The 22,776-nt window shown below is 40.4% G+C and overlaps 1 protein-coding gene across 7 annotated transcripts in view; it reads right to left on the bottom strand.

Moving 5' to 3' along the window:
* Nucleotides 1-4,604: 4,604 nt before the first annotated feature.
* The window catches only part of dock4b (dedicator of cytokinesis 4b), a 115,124-nt gene continuing 96,952 nt past the window's right edge, over nucleotides 4,605-22,776 (bottom strand). The window contains exons 44-53 of one of the 7 annotated variants that reach the window (XM_034863227.1): nucleotides 20,720-20,803; nucleotides 19,767-19,886; nucleotides 19,306-19,427; nucleotides 18,321-18,441; nucleotides 17,308-17,389; nucleotides 15,975-16,084; nucleotides 13,491-13,563; nucleotides 10,364-10,480; nucleotides 9,501-9,562; nucleotides 4,605-6,938 (exon numbers count right to left, since the gene is read on the bottom strand). In XM_034863227.1, the coding sequence (XP_034719118.1) occupies nucleotides 6,483-6,938; nucleotides 9,501-9,562; nucleotides 10,364-10,480; nucleotides 13,491-13,563; nucleotides 15,975-16,084; nucleotides 17,308-17,389; nucleotides 18,321-18,441; nucleotides 19,306-19,427; nucleotides 19,767-19,886; nucleotides 20,720-20,803 (1,347 nt within the window). In that variant the 3' untranslated portion in view covers nucleotides 4,605-6,482. The remainder of the gene's footprint in view (nucleotides 6,939-9,500; nucleotides 9,563-10,363; nucleotides 10,481-13,490; nucleotides 13,564-15,974; nucleotides 16,085-17,307; nucleotides 17,390-18,320; nucleotides 18,442-19,305; nucleotides 19,428-19,766; nucleotides 19,887-20,719; nucleotides 20,804-22,776) is intronic. The other 6 variants (XM_034863228.1, XM_034863229.1, XM_034863231.1 and 3 more) reach the window with 6 other exon arrangements.

Raw genomic sequence — 22,776 nt, 5'->3', positions numbered from 1 at the left:
ACACACACACACACACACACACACACACACACACACACACACACAGCCTTTGCTTTTTTCAATTTATGAGTATAGAGCCAGTTTAAAATTACTTTGGTTAAAATGAACAGAAATGCAAAAGAAGTGTGTTAAAATCATAGACTGTATATATAAAAAACGGCCAAACATGTGTGACCTCACCAATTTGAAAAAACAACAAGAACATACTTTAAAAAAAAAGAAAATTCTGTATTGTAGAAGACTTAAAACTAGCATTTGAGACCATAACATGTTTACTGAGTTAATAAATCAAGTGAGAAGAGAGTCACTTTCTCAAAGTAAGACTTCCTTTTGCAACCGCACGTGTCAAACTGAGTTTTTAGCATTTAAAAAAAAATTGGGTTAAGGGACTGGTATTGAATGCTTCACACCACAATCAAGGTCTTCTGTGTTAAAAAATGTCAAGGGACATTTGCTGTTTTCCACTCATATATGGATTGTAATTTTCTTTTAACATATTTAAGGTTTAGTTTAAAATGTATTGTTCAAAATGTAAATTAAAAGAAGTTCCTTTTCAAATGCCTTACCTGCTTTATTGGTCTTGTTTTACAGGGCATCACTTATTTACTTTAATGTCCCTCGTTATTTATTACTATGCGACCAAACTAGTTCTCTGTGGAGTTATAGAAAAAAAAAAAAGGTGTCAAATCTATTCTAAATTTAATTGTTTACCAGCATAAAGCAGGATACTTTTTCAAAACATCTACTTTGCATTCAAACTTAATTTGCCACAAAGTGTAATGAAGGATAAATGTTTTTAAAAGTCAAGTAATTCTATATTTTGTCAGTACAAAGGTTGAACCCTGCGCTACACTTTGCTGCAGCGGTTTAAAAAAGAATAATGCAGTGATCACGCACAGACGTCTCTTTTTTGTCTTGTGCTTCTCTTCAGTATTCAAAAGCATTTGAAACTAGCAGTCAACTGCTTATTCAGCTGAGGCAATAGTCCTCCTCTGAGGACTGCAAAAGCAAAAAAGCAACAACAACAAAAAAAAGAAGCAACTTCACTCATCGTGACATTAAAAACGAGTAATTGAAGCTGTCAGGTGAAAAGAGCAGATATACATGTGGAGCAGAAAGACAAACTTCTTTGAAACTTCTCTTCAGTGTGCCTCTGAGATGGAGGTTCTTTGCTCCCTGCAGAGCTGCTCCAGCTTCTCTTCTCCCTGGAGAGATTTGCAGAGCGAGACAAACACCTTGGGTTTCTCTGCGGCTGTGTGTTCTCCAAAATACACCCCAGGCAACTTTAAATTAATACCTAGCACTGCCTTTCCCCTGATAATTATGTATCATCACCCATGAATGCAATAAACGGAGGATGTTTAGTGCTTTTACAATAGGGCTAAATTGTTTTGCAAAAATATTGTGCTAGATGTAATAAACGCTGCATCTTTTAGACGTGTGCTGAACGTCTCTGCAAGTACAGGGAGCTCTGCAGGTTCGTAATATTTACATATTACAGCTCTGTGCCTTCCAGCTATGGTTCCTTTTGTTGTAACGAAGCCATCTGTGACCACAATTGTAAAATGTCTAGGATCAGCAGAAAATTGTTGCCTGCTTTACTCTCTCCTGTCCTCTAACCAGGACATGCTTTGTTCCCTGCTACTACAAGCCGAATGGAGCTCTTCTCTCAATGGTGGGGAGATTGACAAGCCCGTGGAGGTTTGTAACAGACAATTCTCCCAGGCTTGCTGCACGGCGGAGGCACGTCTCTACCGTCGCTGCAGTATGCGCCCTCTGTTACAGGGAGACTCTGCGATTAGCCACGAGTTCCATTTCTGACATGATACTTGCTGTCAAATTACAACCAACCACCAACAACTATGATGGACGCTGACAGGTGAAGTGTGCTCGTCTCCCAGTCACAGCGCTGCACACACGCACACTGTATGTTTATAAGCCAGAGAACAAATGCAATTTATACACCATCACAATTCCCAATTGTTTAAGGCCCCTCCGTCAAGCAGCCCAGTTCCATTAACGCACAATTGTTATGCTGTCTGTATACTTTGTAAGGAACTGGGAACTTTCTCCCTTGTGTGAATGTGTCTTCTTTTATACACCAGTAACTCATCTACAGCCTCTGAAACACATGTGTACCAGAGGGAGATTTTTACAGAGACTTTAACGCATGGCTGTGGATGCCAAACGATGTGAAATCTATGGAGAGGTGCTTATTAACAAATCAAGAAAAGAACTTGGTGTCAATCTGAATCGACCATTTGGGACCAACATTTGAAAGTGGGGACACGAAAAAAATGTGCAGTTGCTTTTACAAAAGATGCTGTGTATCACAAGCCTGTCTTTGCAACATGAATAGAATAGGTGGAATAGCTAGCAGTTAGGCGGAATGCTCAAAGAGTCAATACGACAACTGAACGGAGATGTACACTGACAAGTTACAACATTGACCATCCAACGTCAAGTCTCCAAAACGCTATACTTATCATAGGTACAAGCATTTTGTGCATTAAAAAAAAAGGGGTTAATTTTACCAAATTGCAAAAACAGAAAATCTGACAAACGATTATTAGCTGGAGGACGGGTCCACAGATTGGTGCTTAAACAACATGCTGCCAGGAGAGGCTTGTCAATGGTATAGTTACTTCTCCACGCCCTGGTAGTTGTTCTGTGTGCTATTGTGTAGTTGAATAACTGTTAATGTGTTAAGTTAACATAACAGGCACCTACCATATTCAGTCTGTTAGATTTTGTGAAATGAATTTCTAATTAAATGCGACTATAGTCCAATGTGACTGTTTTAAAACAGGGTACTTTATCATTCCAATATGCCTCTCGTACACTACATTTGCACTAGCATGCGTCTATTTTGCCAATAAAACTGATTCTTGTATATTTTTTGTAATTTTTTTATATTGTATATTAATTAAAGTTTGTCAGTTGATTGATTCCTGCTAATACAGTATATATTTATTAATTCCTGCTCATGTACAGACAATTTAAAATAATAAAACTGGTTGCATGGTTATGGTTTAAAGGTTAGGGGAATGTAAAAAAAGAACGTTAGGTGAACGTTCTCTAAAAGGTTACAACGTCAGGGGAACGTTCAGTCCAACCCAAAACTAACGTTCCCAGAAAGTTTCCAATTTTATAGTACAACCAAACCTAACCTTCGGGGAACGTTCCCTATACCAGAATGTTCTGAGAACCAAAAATTGTTGGCTGGGATTAATAAAAGGCAGACTGTTTTCATGGCTAAAAACATAGCCTCCTGCTTTTTGCCAAAAAATAACCATACTTTAATCATCTTCCTATCAAGGTTTTATCATATCCAGTGGAGTTTCTAAGATGGACAAATGTAGGCTAAACGAACGTGGTTTGGACGGATGCAAAACCAGAAAATTAGATAGTTAGCTACACAATTTGATATGGTGCTTTCACATTTCGCCCAGTTTATCCCAGACGATAACGTTTATAAGAATGGACACCAATTACCTGTTCTCCTCCACTTTTTTGTAACACCAGTTTGAGCTCGCTGTCAACTTCTTCTCGAGTATCACCTCAGAATAACATACAAGGAAAGCAAAAGTATCCTCTGACACGCTTACGTTAGCAGCTAGCTCAGTTAGCAGGACCACAACGCGTTAAATCGGCATTAGTTTACCAGAGGTTTGAGTTACAACAATACCCCGCGGCTGGGGGGCACCGAGGTGTTTAATCTCAAGTTTTTCTTCAAGAGGCACACTTTCACCTTTGTGCTGTAGAAGATAATACACAGTACTCATGGTGAGTGAGCATAGTTGCTATAGGCAACTTCTTTAAAAGAAATAAAACTACGAGCAAGTGACAACAGAACATGGCATTTAGCCAATCAAATTGCAGCAGAGCAACCGTCAATCAGTTGCAGGTGGTATCGCTTTTTTCCCCACGCTCAAGGCACGTGACATTTAGAGCGTGCGGCGAGCTTTCAAGCAAAGCTCATAAATCACCTTTTAAAAACCATTCTATCCACTGCCATTGAATTGTAAAGTAATTAGAATTAACAGCTAGCAATTGGCTGAGGTTGTTTAATGTCTTAAAATTGGATTAATTTCTAGTTAGGCCTACTCAATATCACTTATTAACCTTGTTTCCTGCTGCCAGCAGGTGGGGACTCCATCTGCCCCAAATTACCCTTCTGTTCATACCTGATCAGTGGGTCAATCTCTTTTAGCTTGTCCCTATTTTATAAAGTCTATGGTTTGTCCCAATTCAAAGAACTAAGAAAACGATAAAGTATTCACCTTAGCAAGTTTGAATATAATGTTAAATTTAAGTATAAAAACCTTCCTCCCTGATTGTGCTTAGTTTCAAATGGTAAAAGATTTAGATTCCATGTGATTCCCTGCCAACAATTACTAGACCTCACTTAAATCACTTCCTTCTACCTTCCAGAACAGGAATGGAGCCAGTTAATTCTTGGCGGTGCATTATGTCTCCTCTCTTATGATCTTTGCAGCACTGAGAGAGTGTTTTGCGTATGAGAAACCTAAATACCACATAAAAGAAGACAACTTCTAAGTCACGAATCTCCAAAATGTCATAGAAATCTGTCAATAAGTCCATTTGTATTACATAGGTTGCAGTTTATTGAACTTGTAAATGTGTTAGGTGTCATTATGCATGACCTTAGTTTTTCTACACTCACAAAACCATAAAAGTTTGAACATTTATAATAATTTGCTGCTTCAACATTACATTCAAAGCTGTAAATTGTTATAGCTACATTTTGTTAAAAACACAATATTTACATTAGTTGTAATACACACATTTTATATTTGGTATTCTTACATTAATCTCATCATATAATTTACAGGTTCTCAATGTGAATATTTAATCTCAAAAATTCACAACAAATCAAAACAGTAAATTAACCATACAAAAATGAAAAATACAAACAATACTAAAGCTAACCCTCCCCAAAAAGAAAATGGTGCACGGAAAAGTTAAGATTGATGAATATCTGATGTCTCTTTTTTACAAAACAATGTGAAATGTGCTTGCCACAGAAAACTTACTTCACTGCAGCAATGCAACGTGGTTGAACTGAGCAACTATTTATAGTGCAGCCAACTCACGTCCATCTTTTTTAATTAAACACAAAGTACATCTCAACTGTACAAATATTTGACAATGATTAGTTTGTAAATATTTCTTCAATAGAGCGTCAGTCCTCGTGTGTTTTAAGGTGACTGCTGACAGTGAAATTCCAATTACCAAAGTTCATAATAATGTTATACAGATGATAAAGTCTGGTTTGTGCTTGTCTTAAATCACATCTGCTCAGTAGATTACAGTTGAATCCGGATTTCCGGGTAAAATCACATTAAAAATTCATTCTTCAAAATATGGTTTTACTTGAGCATATCCAAGCTTCTTGATTCCAGGTCCTAGTTCAAAAAGGTTTCTTTACAGCACATTTTAGATTTTCCTTTGGCACAATACTTGGTACCCCCCCCTCCCCCCAAAAGATCTGTTGTCATGTACATCATGCGAGAGGGATAGGGTGTGTTCACATGAATGGCAATGGTCAAAAGCAAAGCTTCTAAATATGCAATTGCACCAGCGTTTTCCCGTGTGTTTGGTCCAGGCTCGTGATTTCATTGTTAATGGGGGCAATTTTTGGTAAGAGGAAACGGCAGTAGGGTGGGTTGTTAGAAAACATCCCACTAAAAACTTTTCTAGATTTACATGTAACCATGTGGCATTAAATTAGCCTCAAAATTGCTGTCATTATTGTGCCCAAGTTACCTTTATCAAACTTGATGTATCACTGCATGAAAAGGTCATTTCCATCAGAATTTTAAAGCTGGCAGGTATTACAGCATTTTTTTCATTGAATCACAACACATTTTTGTTAGCATTGTTAACTTTTTTTGTACCATCGCTTGTGTGGATATGACTGTGGGAACACACCCGTTTCTACTACACTTCACTGAAATGCATACTCGAGGCCTCTAGCACCTTTTTAGCCATATAGTATACAAATGTACGGAGTCGTTAAAAAAAAATAAAACGTGCAATAATGACAGATAAAAGACTCTGTTTCCAATACTTAAGGCAAAAACAATTCTCATATATATACCAATATACATATATTTGAGATTATTACATCTATCAAAACTGTGTTTTTCTAGAGTGTTCTGGTAAACATATGTTGCGACTGACCGTGGTGACCTATTATACATACTAGAGCTAAAAGTGCGGAATGACCAAGTCAAAGTCAATGCAATGCCCTCTAGTAAATACAAAAAGAAACTTACATTATTTGACAGTTTCTCCAGTTTTTTTTGACTGCCTGTTAATCTATAGGCCTGTGTCTTTTTATAGAGTGTAAGTCAGGAATGCTTAACTGAAGATCACAAAAAACAAGTGAGTGCCCAGTAGAAAAGTGCAAAATACGCCAGTGTGTTTCTTCTCCAGACCTGGACCTGAACTAGCACCTATAGCTGGGACACCTTCCTGGGCAGAGGCCTTGGTCTGGGGACTCGAGGGTCGGAGGTTCCGTCCAGCTTCATGCTGCCTGTGCGGAGCTGGTGAGGCTTGGGTGGCAGGGCCGGGGGGTCCGCTTGTGGGGGGATGGATAGGCTGTGGGGCAGCGGCACAGGCCTGCGGGGGTTGTTCCTCTCGTACACGCTGTAGGGGGGAGGTGTCTTGTTCTCTCTGCGGATTGGCTCGTCTGAGCTGCTGGAGACAGAGTTTGGCAAGGTGGTGGGAGGAGGCAGCGGGTGGGACGGGTGATCTCCTGCAGGCAGCTCGGTGCCAGAAGCTTCCGACACGCTGCAGCGACTGAGGGAGGAGATGCCACTGCTGTAGCTGCCGGAGAGGACGGGGGAATTGGAGACCAGGCTTGTGGACTGGCACTCGGTGGGCGAAGGAGTGAAAGGTGGCACTGTAGTCTGAAAAAAGAGAAAGAATTAAAATAAAAATGTCAGCAACCTTTTCTTTCATGTGGAAAATCTAATAAGCTTTTTCCTTTATAGACCAGTAGTCTATCACAACCTTTTTTGGCTTTTGCCCTTTTTAAGTGAGGCAGCTGAAGATATTCAATTAAAGGACAATACGTTTAGTAGTGGTAGATTTCTCAATAATGAAAATAGTAATTAGTCGTAGCCCTGGAGCGGTTTGTACTTTTTTGAACCCCTAAGTTCTACAAAAGAGTGTTTTTCCTTCTCAGATTGTTCATTTAAAGGAGTTTTAGTGGCTTGAAGTGAAAGTACCTAGCATTTCACAAAGAAAGAGAGAGAAAGAAGCAAAAACTTAACGTTTTGAAAAAAAAAGTGCATAAACAATTATGGAAAGCACCCAACCATTTTAACCCCCCCCCAAAATTCTGCTATCTCCAACATGTGTGCTGACACAGCCTTCCAAAAACAATAAATACTAAAGAGAAAAAAAAGAGTCAGCGAACAGATTGAGAGGGCCAGGTTTTCACACTGCATCAGCCAGCCTTGTGCGCCGAGACGTAAAAAACACAATATGCCACACTTTCCCCCTCAAAAATCAGATCACTCATCAAAAATGTTTTTCTAAGCAATTACACCATGCTGCCATTATTTCTGCTAAAACTTGATTGGATCTAGTGCAGTATAAAATTGATCAGTAAAGGTTGTATTGTTCATGCTACACCAGGCACGCACAAAGAGAGGTATCCATTTGCTGTGCACAACTTGACAAACCTTTCACATCTAGGGCGAGCATGATGAAAATCTTTGTATATTACATAGTGCTGAGTTTGTTTGAGAGAACATGGTCATCCTTCTTAATGTATCTATGATTGGAATAATCTCATTAGCCCCTAGGTGAACTACTGGCACACATGGGATGTAAACCTATTGAATCTGCCCCCCCCTCCCCACCCATTTTTTGGGGGGAGGATAGAGATTACGTGGTAGGTTTGACTCCATGTTGAAGGGATACAGAAGCAGGATTTAGGGTGACAGTAATCCGCAATGCAAGATCATATGAGCATGGATTGTGTTATATTTATTTGTTAACATTTTAAATGTCATTTCTGACAATGTTAAGGGCACATTGTTGTTTAATTTCAAACCTAATGGTTACAAAATAAAAATATATAGTGCTCACACGCTGTTTACATTCCTGACCCAGTTTCTCCAGAGGGAGGCTTCCCCTAATTATAATTTCTCCCTCTGCAGATGAGTTAGTGCAGGGCTGTCAAACAGGCCCCATGTTTTTTCTGCAGGTACGCTACTGTCCTGGGACGTTTTGTTAGGTAACGGGCCCCTGGCTGCACTGACTGATGTGTGTGTTCGACATATGTGCCTGATAATGGGGCCTGCTGGAGATCCACTGAAGACCCGTCTCTGGCTGTGCTGTGATGGGCAGCTTGGTACGTTGATACGATACTTTGCTTCAGGTCTGTTCTATTGCCACAGAACAACCACACAAACACACACACACACACACACACACACACATGTGCCAACGTGCACACACCTAACCACCAAACACAAATCTGATTGACAGAGCATGCTGAGTGCCAAGCTGTCACTCACTCTTTGGTTTCCAGAGATGTTCTCTCACTCTACTTTTGCCTCACACACACAGACCACACAAACATCCACAAACAACTGCATTCTTGGAAGTTGTCACATGTAAGAAGACATCAGATCTGAAACCAAGCTGAGTTTAGCACTGTTGCTCGTGACAAGCCCGCAAAGAAGATAATAGTTAGCGGCAAACAGACTTTGGTTCACCAGAGTTTTAAAACAACTTATTAACCCTCTTTAAAAGCTCTTTCTGCATTTAGTTAACCTCTACTGGACCTCTCCTGCTTTTGCAGACTGGTATTAACTACTAAGAATCCCATTGACAACAAATCAGAGCTAGGAGACAAAGTGCATCAGTTTAACTACAGATGAACATAAAAACACGCAGAGGTACACATGCTAGTTGAGAGATGACAAAAAAACATTCAGTACAGCACTTGCAGGTCTCATAGCATCAATTGTAAAGGGGGAAAAAACAATATGGTTTAGTCTTTGAAATTTAAATTTACTGATAAGTACATGTAGTAAAGTGGAATACATCCATCTGGTTTCGGATATTTCTGGCAAGCAAGCCAGGTGAAATCCTCTCAGAGCTTGAATTAAATACAGTGGACAGTTAGCACCTGCCAGGTGTACATTTAGCTAACATGATGAGTGCCCTCCAGCCAGTCCTCTTTGGGACAGCAGTGTCATAAAAACTACAAAATCAGCAGCACTGGAGCAGTTAGCAGCTTCAGTGAGCAGTAGTGTAAAGCTCCCCGGCCACGGGTTGACACAGAGTAGGATAAAGACCCTGGAGATGGCCAGTAAAACGTAAGCAGTGCTGGATAAAGGCCCCAAGGCTGTCACTAAGCAAGGTCAGGCTGCCTCAGGGAAAGAAAGAGAAATGAAAAAAATGGCCCAAAACTCAAATGGACAGAAGAAGTGAATGGCAAAAACAGAACCAACCTTTTGTGGCGATCTAGACGTGACGGGAGACTGCGACCTCATGTTTTTAGCTGAGGAGCCTGCTGACAACCAGATGAGAGAGAGAAAGAGAGAGAGAGAGAGAGCAAGAGAGAGAGAGAGAAAGAGAGAGAGAGAGATAGAGAGAGAGAGAAGAGGGCAAATTCAAATTAGAGGAGGTTTTCTCCCGTTCACCATGCTGACACACAGCCTGAGTCATGCAAACATACACACATTTAGCTGTGTTTGTAGCCAGTGGCTTAAAGCATCAATGAATCAAATATGCACTGATGTTCTGCAGGTCCTTTTGGCTGCCTTGAGCTGTTTCTACATCCAACAGCTGTTACTGCTCTATGCAATGAGGGCAGAAGGAAAAACACTCCATCTGCTTATTTCGCTGCTGGGCAGCACAATATATCAGAAAGCACTGGGGAATAAGTCAAGTCTGTCGCATCTGTAAATAACAACTAAAATACAGTTTGAGATGAAGGTGAAAAAAACTGTAACATTTCTATGGAGGGCTGAAAGGGTAACATAAAACAAATCCAGGAATTTTTGGAAATTTCAATCGGGATTGACTTTGGCCCCCTGAAAGTCCACAGAGATTTTCCGCCTTGTTCTCAGCTCAAATTACACATGTCATCCTAGCGAATATCAGCATTTCAAGCGAGTTAGTGAATAAACAGCAGTTGCCATTATGTATGTGGAAGAATATAGGAACAGTAATCCAGAAAACAGTAGCTGAGAGCCTCAGATGGGGAAATGTCGTAGTAGGAGGAGGTGGAGGAAGAACCAGGTGTCAAAAGTTGGAGTGGAAAATTAGTATCATTCTTCATCGGAAAAGTCACCACAATCTGCCACTTTACCTGAGTACGGTGGCCTAGGAGGTACAGGAGGGCATAGCAATTTGCCAAAAGAGTCAGAGAAGGATGGAGCGCCTTCTTTGACACTGTCTAGGCTCCAGCTACTGGGTGTGGGCCTCACTTACGGTACACAGAAATATCACAAGTCACTCAACATGTTATGGGATTACACAAGACAACATGGAAAAAAACATTTCAGATGGATGGTCTGATGACTGGAAACAAATTGAGAATGATCAGTTCCTTTAGAAGAACAATATGGATGTGGATGGTTGGAGTGAACTAGCTGGTTTAAAATTTAAAAAAAAAAAAATCGTTTCTGTTTTGTCCAAATACGATAACATACTCCTAATGCCTGTAGTGTGCCATCTGCACTATACGGTGTTGAGATAAACACCTGCTGTATGCATTTCGGGTAAACATACACCTATGGATGTACGGATTAATGACTGGGGATAATATAGATACTACATTTGATTATAGGTCCCCTTTCTAGTTATGTGCCTTGTTGTACCGTTGTTTGTTTGTCAGATGTCCAAAAAAACTCAATAGAAATAACATTGATCAGTTGGTTGTACTGTATTAAAAAAAAACAATCTGCAGTGACACACCAAATGTGCGACAGTGCACACTTTTCCAGAAACTGAGTGTAGGATGAAGCGCATTCTGTTAAAAGGCCCCTAATACGTCAGCTTGTTACAATGAGCGATGGGACCCAACGTGAGCATTCTATCTGCTTCCAAACAGTGACGGATATCCGAGTTTCCCTTTCTCTGTGTTCTACTCATTTTGTTTTTTAAAGTAGGCAGGGCTCAAAAAAGGTGATGTCCCGTACTTGCGTGCACCAATCACAATAAAGCAATCTTTGAAGCAGAATCTGAGTTTTCAGGTGCTTTAAGCATAACCTATTTTACATAGCAGTGATATTCATTTTCTAGCCTGGGAATCTCTTTTTCTCTTATATGGTATGCCATGCTTGAGATTTTTTATCCAAAGTAGGAGCAGTAAGAGCTGAGAGTAACATGACTTGGGAGCTCAGAGATGCACAAAAAGGACAAATTTTCTTTTAGTCTTATTGAACAGGTGACATCATCATTTATGCCTCCTGACACTGTTAGAATTCTGCTGGACGAGCAATGTGGAGGTCAGCGCATTTGGAATTACAATTAAATGAACTTAAAAAAGAATATGAACAGTGCTCGCTGCTATGGCTCCCTCAGCAGCCCACGAGAGCACAGTTCAGTCTGTGTATTAGTCAGTGACAATTTAGTCTCATTTTTTATGATACCTTTTGAATCATTATGGCTTCCGGGAATTCTGAGGCGTTTCTCAATCATTGACGTGTTCCAGCTGTTTGTTGTTGCTCTGCCCCCACCCCCTCCTTTCTTTTTGTCCTGCCTTTCATGTATTTTTTATTAGAGGTACAGGAGATGATTCAGTTTCTTTGTTTTTACAGGGAAAAAGTAACATTAGCTAGCATTACTGGCAGAGAGATGGCATAGAAATGCAAGATGTTGCCAAAAGTTGAGCAGCTAAAAAAATCACCGAAGAAATGATATTTGTGGCCAATCGAGAATATTCTTGTTTACTATTTAGGAGCATACAATGGAAAATGCGTGCAGGTCACTGACCTTACATGACACTTTGTATAAAACAGTAATTAGTTCACATTTCTATTATTGTTTATTTTTTAATTCGCTGGCAAAATTCCAAAAAGAATTTCATCAGAGTATTGTTTTTCATCCCATAAAGATGCCGCGGATAGAAAAGAGAAAAATAATGTTGTTTTTCTGTACAATACCCCACTTGCACATTTGGTGTGAAAACAGGGTAATACAATACAACACAAATGCACCATCAAACCAACACTACATCTGGTAGAAATCTCTGACTGTTCTTCAGGTTTAAAGGTCACATTCAATCACACTTAAAACCTCTGAAGTAGCAACATCAAGTCTAGGAGCTACTTCGAGTGAAGAAGTGAAATGTAACTATGTAACATTATTAAAATCCCAGTCAGGGTGATCGGTAAGGTAAGGGTTAATGAAGTTGTGGTTGTGTGTGGCCTCTGGACCCTGTAAGTGAAAAGGCTTCATTTGCATTTAACTGCAAACTAGAGTCTAGGCGTTACAACACTACATTATTTGGAGTTATGATTTCACGTTCAAGGCAGAAGATGTGGCAAACAACACTTTTATACAATTGCGGGTATTGTGTCAATTATCGCACCTTTTGTCATTGTCATATGCATAAAGGTGTCATGTCACCATATTGTGGCAGTTCATCTATCTCTCACTGCATTATTTACAGATCGCACTCGACTCACATGGAAAGGTGTGTTTTGGTGTGTGAGTCTCGAGGAAGCTATCACATTCACGCTCTTCACTATTTATTTTAAGGTGTCTCCTGTGCAATCCTCCCTAATTATTTCCCAGTGTTCGTGAGCAGAACTGATGTATGAGTGCATTTTACAGAAAAGCAATCAATTCAGGCATATTTTTTCCAGAAAATGCGAGAAATATACATCTCTCCTTGACTATTCTGAGCAAAATGACAACCAGGGGGCTTAACTAATAGATATGAATTCATACATATGAATGTCCCACAGGTCCATCAGCATTGCAGGAATAGTACCCGCCATTTTATAACACTTTTAGGATAACGGAAGATGAAAAACTGCAATCTAGACAGTCTGTAAGGCCAATGCGTAGAAGTTGAAAAATGGAGCCTAGCATGTGTGTGTGAGTAAATATGTTTGTTTGTGTGTGTCCTGCGGAGCTCCCTGATGCAGCTGTATGAAGACAGATGCCTCAAGTCACTCCACAGTCAAACTGTCACACACACTGCATGTCTGGACAGATGACCGCCACCCTTGACGGTAGTGTAAGCGTCAATAAGTAATAGAGAAGATACCAGCTGCAGCAGTAACTCTGCATTACTGTGCTAACAGTAAGGAGAACTAAAAAGACTTATAATACTAATAATAAAAAATGCACACTACACTTTGGCATTATTATTCTGCTGGAGGGGATGCCCTGGAAGGTGAGAGTGTATTTCAAGGGTTTCTGAATGTGGATGGGTGCATAGAAGAGAAGGCTTTAAACAAATAAGCTAAAACATAGCGTTTTACCTTTGTCTGGTGCTGAGAGGTTGGGGTCACTCCTTGGTAAAGTGGTATCGCCTATCTGATGAGAAGGAGCTCTCTGCACAAAAAAAAGAAATAGTCCAAGTGACTGTCAAACATGTACAGCGTGAGCCAGTGTATTTGAGAGAACATAGGTAAATGCCAGCTTTAACAAAGAGAAGAATAATTGAATATTGGACGGTTAAAATAAATATCAAGGTGTGAAATCTTCCCCTCACAAATCCAGTAGAATAAAACAGAGAAAGAGTGTTGAATGCGTAGTGACCTTTATGTCTACTTGTGCGTGAGCACTTCAACCCATCCTCAAAATTATGTAACTAATTTTTTTACCTTGTTCCTCTAATTACAGTAAGTGAGAAAAGTCAATTCATATTTTCAATATTCAATGTTAGATTAGCAGCTAATAAATGGTCCTTCACACCTCTCAGGTTGGAAATAATTGTGAAACCTCCCAACATCTATTCATCTGTAGACTTAAAAGATAAAAGGCCTCAAAAAACACCCCCCTCCTTTTTCTGTTCCAGTAGCTTTGCCACTGAGGACGGGGTGTGTGATTGTGTTACATACTGCTCTTCAGCTAGAGAAGACACTGCAAAATCATGTTCTTGTCAGCTCTTGTTCTTGCTGTGCTGGTACGGCTCTAACCGAAAATGAGGCAAAGCTCAACTGCTACTCCTATTCTCAGCTACAAAAGACATCATGACATGTGCCCTCTTCTAGGAGCCAATTTGTCCCATCAATATATGGTTTATAATACATAGGTGACCTTGATTTCTGCCTCAGCATGTACATTATGGGCAGCTGTTGTGCAAACATGCCTTTAATGAGAAAAGTGTCAACACATATGTAGATTTTGTCAAAATCACACATTCAGAAGACAGGTGGAGACAAGTAAACACAACTGAGTAGAATGCAACCATCTGTAGGAGCTTTACAGAGTCAGAATTTGTTTTTGTGTTGCTTTACCGTTACCCTTCTAAGAAAAAAAAATAGCACACCCAGGGCAGATATGTCCATCTGCCTACAGTATAGTGAAATGTTATTCCACTATATATATATATCCTAGATGATACTTCATATAGATACAGAGATGGCTCTCAATGCTACAAAGCCCATGACCCTTGGCCCCTGTTGCTATGGAGAAGAGCTGTAGTGAATTCCAAACACTATCAGTTTTTGCATTGCTGTAATCTTAAAATGCTCATGTTATGTTCATTTTCAGGTTCATAATTGTATTTAGAGGTTGTACTAGAGTAAGTTTACATGGTTTCATTTAAAAAACACCATATTTTTGTTGTACTGCACATTGTTGCAGCTCCTCTTCTCCCCCTGTGTGTTGAGCTCTCTATTTTACCTACAGAGCGAGGCATCACACTTCTGTTCCATCTTTGTTGGGAGCCACACGTGCGCAGTAGCTAGGTAAGGACTACTAGCTAGTCTGAAGCAGAGTATGAGGGCGTGCCATGCTAGCAGCTAGGCGAGCATTATAACATGTTGCAAAGTGACGCACGATCGTCCCGGAAGTAAATGCAGGACTACAATAGAGCTTTTTAGAGCGGTGTTTTCTCTGGAAGATGGCAAGTCCCTTTGGGGTGGACTTTGGGCTTTTACACTTTGTAAGCCTAAAACGTGCACAAAAATACATTATATAACACAATAAAGCAAAAGGAAAAATCCAAAAAGTCTAATTTGAGCGCTTTAAGCTTCCATCCACTGTCAACGGTGCCCATAACAGAATTTTAGATTGGATGACTGGATGCACTTTGGGAGTCATAATTAACTTCTCCACTTATGCTTTTATGTACAGTGTTGTACTGCAACTGTTTATCAAATATATATTTTATGACCCCATTAAGCATCTTACAGTATGTACTGATGATTCAACAGAAGTACATGCCAGAGATTCACCCGGGAGTCACCTTGCATAGTCTGGAGAAAATGACCTGGAACAACAACCAGTGGTGCTTGAAATAGCTCGTCCCGATCCATAACTCTGTTGTGATTCTTTGGGTGCGCTTATATGCTAAAGGCCTACATGACGCCACACGTGGAACCATAACATTTTAATTTTAGTTGGCAAATTCGATTTTTTTTCCTAGTATTCCATTTCACAAAACGGTTTAGATACACATTTAGTTTGTGTGTCTTTCTACTGCTGGCTTTGCATTAGCAGAGCGAATAATCAGTGCCTGAAGAAACAATGTCTTCAATTGCTTTTATCTGTAAAACATACTTTCCTCTTACTAGCAGACGTATTTCCTCATTGTTCAATCACAAATAGGCCCAAAACTAATTTGTCTGGTTCTATTTTTTATCCACTTTTTCTTTGCATGCAAATATCTATTTGTTTTGCCCTAAGGGTGACAGTTGCAGAAGTTTAGCCATATTCGATAAAGGGCTATACTATGCCATTCCTTCTGGATATACCGCCCACCCACACACTCTGTGTGTATGTGTGTGTGTGTGAACCTGTGCAGGGTCCAGAGGGTTGGGAAAGATGGCGCTGACCGGTCTCTCTCGTGGAGACAGGCAGGCATTTTCTCTGGAATGCTTGTGTTTCTCTGCCATCTGTGGTGAACCTGAAATGGACATTATGAGATCTTAGGCTGGTAACACACACACAAACACACACACACACACACACACACAGGAGCATGTGCAACACATAAGGGACCAAATAGCAGCAAGGTGTTAGACTATTACCCACAAATACTGGCAATCAGGAAAGGCCAATCTCTCTCTTTCTCCCTCTAAGCATTTCTACCTTTCTTTCAGCCTCACTAGCTCTACGACATGATAAATGACCTGCCCCCCCACCCCCCCACCCACACACCCTCACTCTCCTCACACACAGTAACAACAGAAAGAGACACATGCTAAACCTAGACACACTCCGAGAGAAATATAAAAACACAACCCAAAATACTCACTCACACCATTTTCACAGCACTTCCCCTCATCTGATATTAGCCACTGTGTAGATTTCGATCCATTAGTGAATGTGATAGCACTTGGAAGGCTATCATATGAGTATGAGATACCCACCTCTGGCTCTCATTCAGATAAGACCACACAAGCAATAATTCTCTACTGGCTTTATGGGCAGACAGAGGCCACTTTTATAAGGGCGCTACCCGCTGCCAGCAGCTTGCCAAAGGGGAGTGTATAAGCTTCCATAAACGTCTTCATATATCCTTTCTTTTTATGATGTGCATCAGGCAGGAACACGTTTGCACATTCGAACACAGCGAGATAAGAGGACAGACAGAGAAGGCGTTAGTTCTTTACATATTCAACACTGTAGAGGAGCCTTGGATGGCCCGGGATGGACTGGAGATTGTATTGAGGTCCAAAAGGGATAATCCACAGAGCTGTAATCTGTAATCTTACTCTCTCGCTCCATGTTTCTTTTAACAGCATTTGTCTCCACGTCTCAGCACCTTTCATTTCCATCTCAGCTCATTTTGTATTCCCTCTATTTTTTAGTCTCTAACTTTCCCTTCAACCTTCTCTCCTCACTGTTCTCTTTATTTGACCCCATCAACCTCTCCTGTTCGTGTTCCACAGCTAGTCGTCAAACCTCGCTGACCTCACCAGACAGGACGCTGCAGTGGTTTGAGAGAATACTGTGTCACTGAAAGGTCAAAGGTTCAACCCCCGTGTTCAGTGTGTCCAGCTGAACCTCTGTCTTCTTCCTCTGTGTAAGTCACTCTGGACTGAACTATCAGTTAAAAGCCTACAGTGTATAACATTGTAAAAAAATAAAAAAATTGTGCTTTCTGTAAGTCCAGTCCAGACTCACCTCTGGCACTGGAGGGGGCAGAGCTGGTGACATTGGGCGAGGCAGAATGGTTGGAGCTGAGGCTTGAGGTAGACGGACTGGGCTGTAGGTGGGATGACAACGACAACAACAACATTACCAACATGAACTGGAACATTATAAAAATTATCTTTCACATATGGAATAAATACAGTAGCTCAATAATTAACACCTGATTTATCGTGTTAATATGTATTAAAACAACATGTTATGCTTTTACAGGTGGTTAGGTGCTTGAGTTCTTTTGGTCTGGAGACCATACAATGACCACAAGACTAAGCTGAACGACTATGGGGTCATATTGACCGTACGGACATGAAAAGTGGTTTGTATGTTATTGTCGACAGATGAGAACAGATTAGACACTCATTGAAAGGAATCCATGTTCAATCCATTGCAGAGTCTGCAACTGACTCCTGTCTCCAGGACAGTGGGGGTTACAGGCTTAAGGCACTTTGTGACTGAAATGTTCTAAAATGTCTGTAGGATCATTGTTCAGTGATTTGTATTTGCCAAAAAAATAAAAGCTATCACGCTCGGATGATCGGTTCAGTCAGATCCCTGACAACGGCCTTTATTTCTCTTGGGTTGTCTTTGCTTCCTGTTATTCCAGGCCTGCCAGCAGGTGTGCCAGTTAGCTTGCCAGGAGTTGTCAACAGCTTTCTGAATTGGCCAAATCCACTTTAGATTACTGCCCAACTCCGGGAAGCTGCCTGGAAGAACCACACAAGGCCCTTTTTTCCTTATTTGATATAATCACGACAATTTGCTTGGCCAAGCAAAGCGCTGAACAAGCGGAGAGAACGGTTGGAGAGAAAGGGTCAGAGGAGAGGAGAGATGAGAGTGGAACGGAATGAGGAGGATTAAAAAGTATTGCATGTGAAATCTGTAGGGAGCAGGAGGGCACATGTTGGGATGTGGACTCAATCTACTTACTTTGAAAGCCCCTGTGTGGATGTATGGGAAGGCATCTATGAGAGAGAGAGGGAGAATACCTGCATGTTGAAGACTTCATCCGAACTCTCCGACTGCCCTGTGATGTTGCTGACTTCATTGGAGGCCTGAGACGACAGAGAGGACGAGGAGTAGCGGTTCACCGCAGGGTAGCTGGGGAGACTGAGAGTAAGACAAGGAGAGAGAGGGTTATGGTGGCTTTCGGTAAAGGAAGATAAGTTGTGGCATTTTGTTTCATTAGCTTTCAGAGGTTTGGCTCACCAAAAAGTCAGCATGAAAAGCCAGACAAAAAAGGCAAGCAGGGAAAAAGACAAACAGGACAGAAAATGTCAAGATTATAAAAAGATAATCGATGCAGCAATCATAGCTTTTTATCAAGCACTTGTCAGCCAAAAGGCAAAAGTGCAAAAGAAAGGCTAGAGAACAAACACAACCAGGTTTTTCAAGGAAGGTTAAAGCGCATGCCGACACCCAAAAAGATTTTTTAAAGAACAAATTTAACTCGTTTTTTGTACCAAACAGAGAACAAAAAAAAAATCAAAACTCAGTAAGTAAAAATGTGAAATGTCACTGGGAGACTGAGGTGTGTGTCTGTGTGTGTGGCTTTGTCCCCTGGGATCAGACTATGGAGGCAGAATGTCACAGGTAGAAAGAGTGGCAGGGTCACTGAACACATCAAAAACACATACACAGACACACATGTGTGCACACAGTCTGCCCGCTGGCTTGGCAGCAGCCACACAGAAACATCCCTGTGGGTGCCAGCCAGACGCACACACTTATTGTATGCCCAGATGGAGCCACACTGGTAAAGAACGGATGAAGAAGAGAGCAAAGGCACAGCGCATGGTGTTTGAGGTGAGGTGGGGATACAAAAAGGCAGCACATAAAGAGAAAGCAAAAAAGGTGAGAAGATATGAAGGATGAATTTAAAGCTAAAGTATAGGAACTTTTCGGGTGTTTTTTGTTATATTCTAGGGAAAAAGAAATAAAAACATAACATCATTAGACAAAGGAGGTCATCACCTGCGCCTGGCAACCCCTCTGCCACCGTCTGGGCTGATGATGTTGGGCACAGAGTTCCTGCATGTCCGTGGGCTCCCGTTGGTGAAGTGCACTGGGCTTGCTCGCACATAAGCAGGAAACTCCTGGGGTTTTACAATGGAGAAGAGGCAGTGCACATGATTAAATGCTTACTCGTACCGGTGTAAGTGTGTAAATAAAATACACACATATTCAGATAAAGGAAGTGTGTTTAATGAGGGGTGAGCTTGGAGGTTATATCATTTAGAAGTCGAAACACAGCGGTAGGCTTCACAAACAGCGTGCACGTTAATGACTGATTTGAGGAAAATCATTATTACTTCTACTTAACTTCTATTTAACCTAAAATGTGAATCCCACATTGATTAAACAAGGGTGAAATAATTTGCAATTGATTTTTTTAATTGTACTGAAGTGTCACCACGTCTCAGCTTCTGGCATACCTGTATGCCGAGACTGGATTTCATCAGATGAAACTGGTCCACTAATTTCTTGTGGAGAGGTCTCATGTCCTGGGGAACAAACTTCTCGTGCACAGCGAGGCCGTACTCCAGAATGTGTGCCTGCAAAACAAAAGCTGGTTAACATCTCTGGGTATTACAAACAACCTATGGTAACATTTATTCCTACATCATCTGTGTAAATAATTTGTTCCAGGCGTGGTTAAAATTAGTCTGCAAGTTGACTAATTCAGTGCAACAATTCCCACTACGGAGAATAATCTAGAACTAATCTCACCTGATAGGGTTACTAAAGCTGGACCAATAAATTAAATAATAACCCATACGTTAAAAGTGCATTTATATAATTCTCCACCAGAAAAATGCCACTTATCTTGGTCACAATTATTTAACAAACAGAGAAAGGGATCATTGCCAAAAATGTGTGTTTATATTACATGTGTAGGTGAAAATAATCAATACTGGCAGTTGATTATTTTCACCTAAACAGGTACTCTAAACAAAATGCCACTTATCTTGGTCACAATTATAAAAAAATGAAATAAAAATAAAATATATATATATATATTTTTTTGACACTCAGACACAGGCCTGCTTCTTTAAATATCCGGTATTTTACTCTACTCTACTTCCTCTGGTGCTTTCGACAACATCATAAAACCTTCATTTGCGGACTGAGAAAACTCTAGAAGAAGTAAGGGGACCTTGAGTTGAGAGTGTTTTGTCACACACCGTCTCCAAGGTCAGGAATGAACTGGCACACTACCATTGGTACTATTAGGATTTCAGTTTCCTGAATAGAGGATAAACATGCTGTTACATAAATGGTGGTCTATTCCTGATCTTCATGTTTTTAGTTGTTTCCTGTGCATTTAAAACACATTTATGAGCATACATTTGACTGAAATGTTCAGTATACATTTCTTATGACAGACCTGTTCAAACATGAGTTCTCTCAGTCGGCCGATCTTCTCGCCATCCTCTGGGTGATTCATAATGTAGTCCTTCACGAAGAAGGCCTGCGTGGAGACAAAATGCAGAACATCTTTTACGCACACACCAGGAGCTGAAGCTGTAGGCTTACTGCACAGCAGTGTCACCTGAATCCCCGCTGGGCTGACACAGTGAATAAGTGTCCACACTTTTTAGTTGAATCCTCAAAAAAACGTTGACGAACAAACGGAGTAAATAACCAAACTAACATCCAGCTCAAATGGGGTGTAGTGCTCCTGTCTGGGTCTTTGTTGTTGGGATATTTATATCAAGTTCAGGGACCAGAAAAAAAGAATGACACTGTCAAATGGTGCGATCAAAGGATTCTTTTTAACTGTGATTTAATGGCCAATTTTGGTCTCAAATCTTGAAAGCTTTTTTCAAATCGTATTTATTCCTGTCCTGTTACAGATCATGTTTCTTCAGCTACATCAAATTTATAGATTATGGGTTTTAGACCCGCATTTTATTTGCATTTTCAGAAATGTCCATCAGAAAGGCAACAGATAAGATGAGAAATGGCCTGATCTGCTTTGAATGAATTGTGTGTGTGTGTGTGTGTGTGTGTGATCCAATATTTAACGCTACGTTCCCTGCTGTTAGGCATTCCATAAACACTTGTGATGGGTCTTTAGATTATGTTAATCCTTTTTTATCTGCTTTAGAGTGCTCAAAGAGGCAAGACGACGAGCCAATGAAAGGCCCGGCTCAAAATCTTCTTTCAAATCTACCACTGAGAAAAACGCGCATAAAAATAAGGGACTGAAAGGTTCGCAACAAAGATCAGCATGGTTCCTCTCCCAAAGACACTACTGTTTATCTCCAAAGAGACAGAGGCAGATGACAGTTAGAGAGATGCCTCTTCAAACATGTCACACACGTCCATCGGTCAATAAATGCATGAAACTACAGCTTGTCGACTATGCTCAATAAAACAAGGCGTGTTATTATTCCAGCCAAACATCCTCAGGTGGCAATCTTTATCCAGATAGAATATATTAGTGTACACTGTACGTGCTATCAGATTCCTCTTTTATTAAACCATGCAACGCAGATGGATAATGATAAAAACATTTTATTAGATAAACGTTATTACACCGTTCATAAGCGATGTACTAAATGGCACATATGCAATAATTGCAAGGTAATAATTCTAAAACAAAGACCACCAGAAAAATGCCGCAAAAAGAATCAATAATCTTCTACGATTGATGGCAATGTTTTCGTTGGGCTGCAGGGATTGAGTCCTCGCCATGGAGTAGCTCAGTTAATCATTAGAAAAGTCCAATTAGAGTTGGAACACTGAGGGGGGGGAATAAATTAGACAGCATTCCCCCTCAAGGGTTTCAACTCAAACTAAAGCAATACATCTGAATATTAATATTTTACGATTTCTCCTCCATTTGTAGCTGAGAAAACCTCTACATCTGTCAATCGGCATTACGTGGGGAAATTAATAGATTTATGCCACATTCTGTCGAGAGCCGCTTGCGATATTCTCTAAGGGAAATTGAGCGTAGATATTGGTAGCAATTCCATTGCTGCAGAAACAGCCCCAGCTGTGTCCATCTCATGCCCAACAATGAAATATGTCACTTTACATTGTGTATAAACATAGCTGAATGTAGCTGGTGGTCAATTTTAACCCAGGGAAACGCCATTTACACAATTTCATGTGTAGAAATATATGCATTATGATGCTGACAGTGTATAAAAGGGAGAAAAAAAGCTCTTTAAGTATATTGGAAGCTGAAAATTATTCCATATTTTTCTACCAAAATAAAGGCAGTAAAGGTGGAAAGCACTTCAGCGACCCTCACCTTTGTGACTCCATCAAGTATTCTACAAACCTTAATAGGCCACTTCCACACAGAGGCACGCTTTTCTGCACAAACCCAATATACTATCACCGTACACACACACACATACAAACCCGATTCCAAAAAAGTTGGGACACTGTACAAATTGTGAATAAAAACAGAATGCAATGATGTGGAAG

The sequence above is a fragment of the Etheostoma cragini genome, chromosome 23 (genome assembly GCF_013103735.1).
Source record: "Etheostoma cragini isolate CJK2018 chromosome 23, CSU_Ecrag_1.0, whole genome shotgun sequence".
Lineage (NCBI taxonomy): Eukaryota > Metazoa > Chordata > Actinopteri > Perciformes > Percidae > Etheostoma > Etheostoma cragini.
The sequence above is the reverse complement of the archived record's forward strand: the minus strand, read 5'-3'. Positions and strand labels throughout refer to the sequence as shown.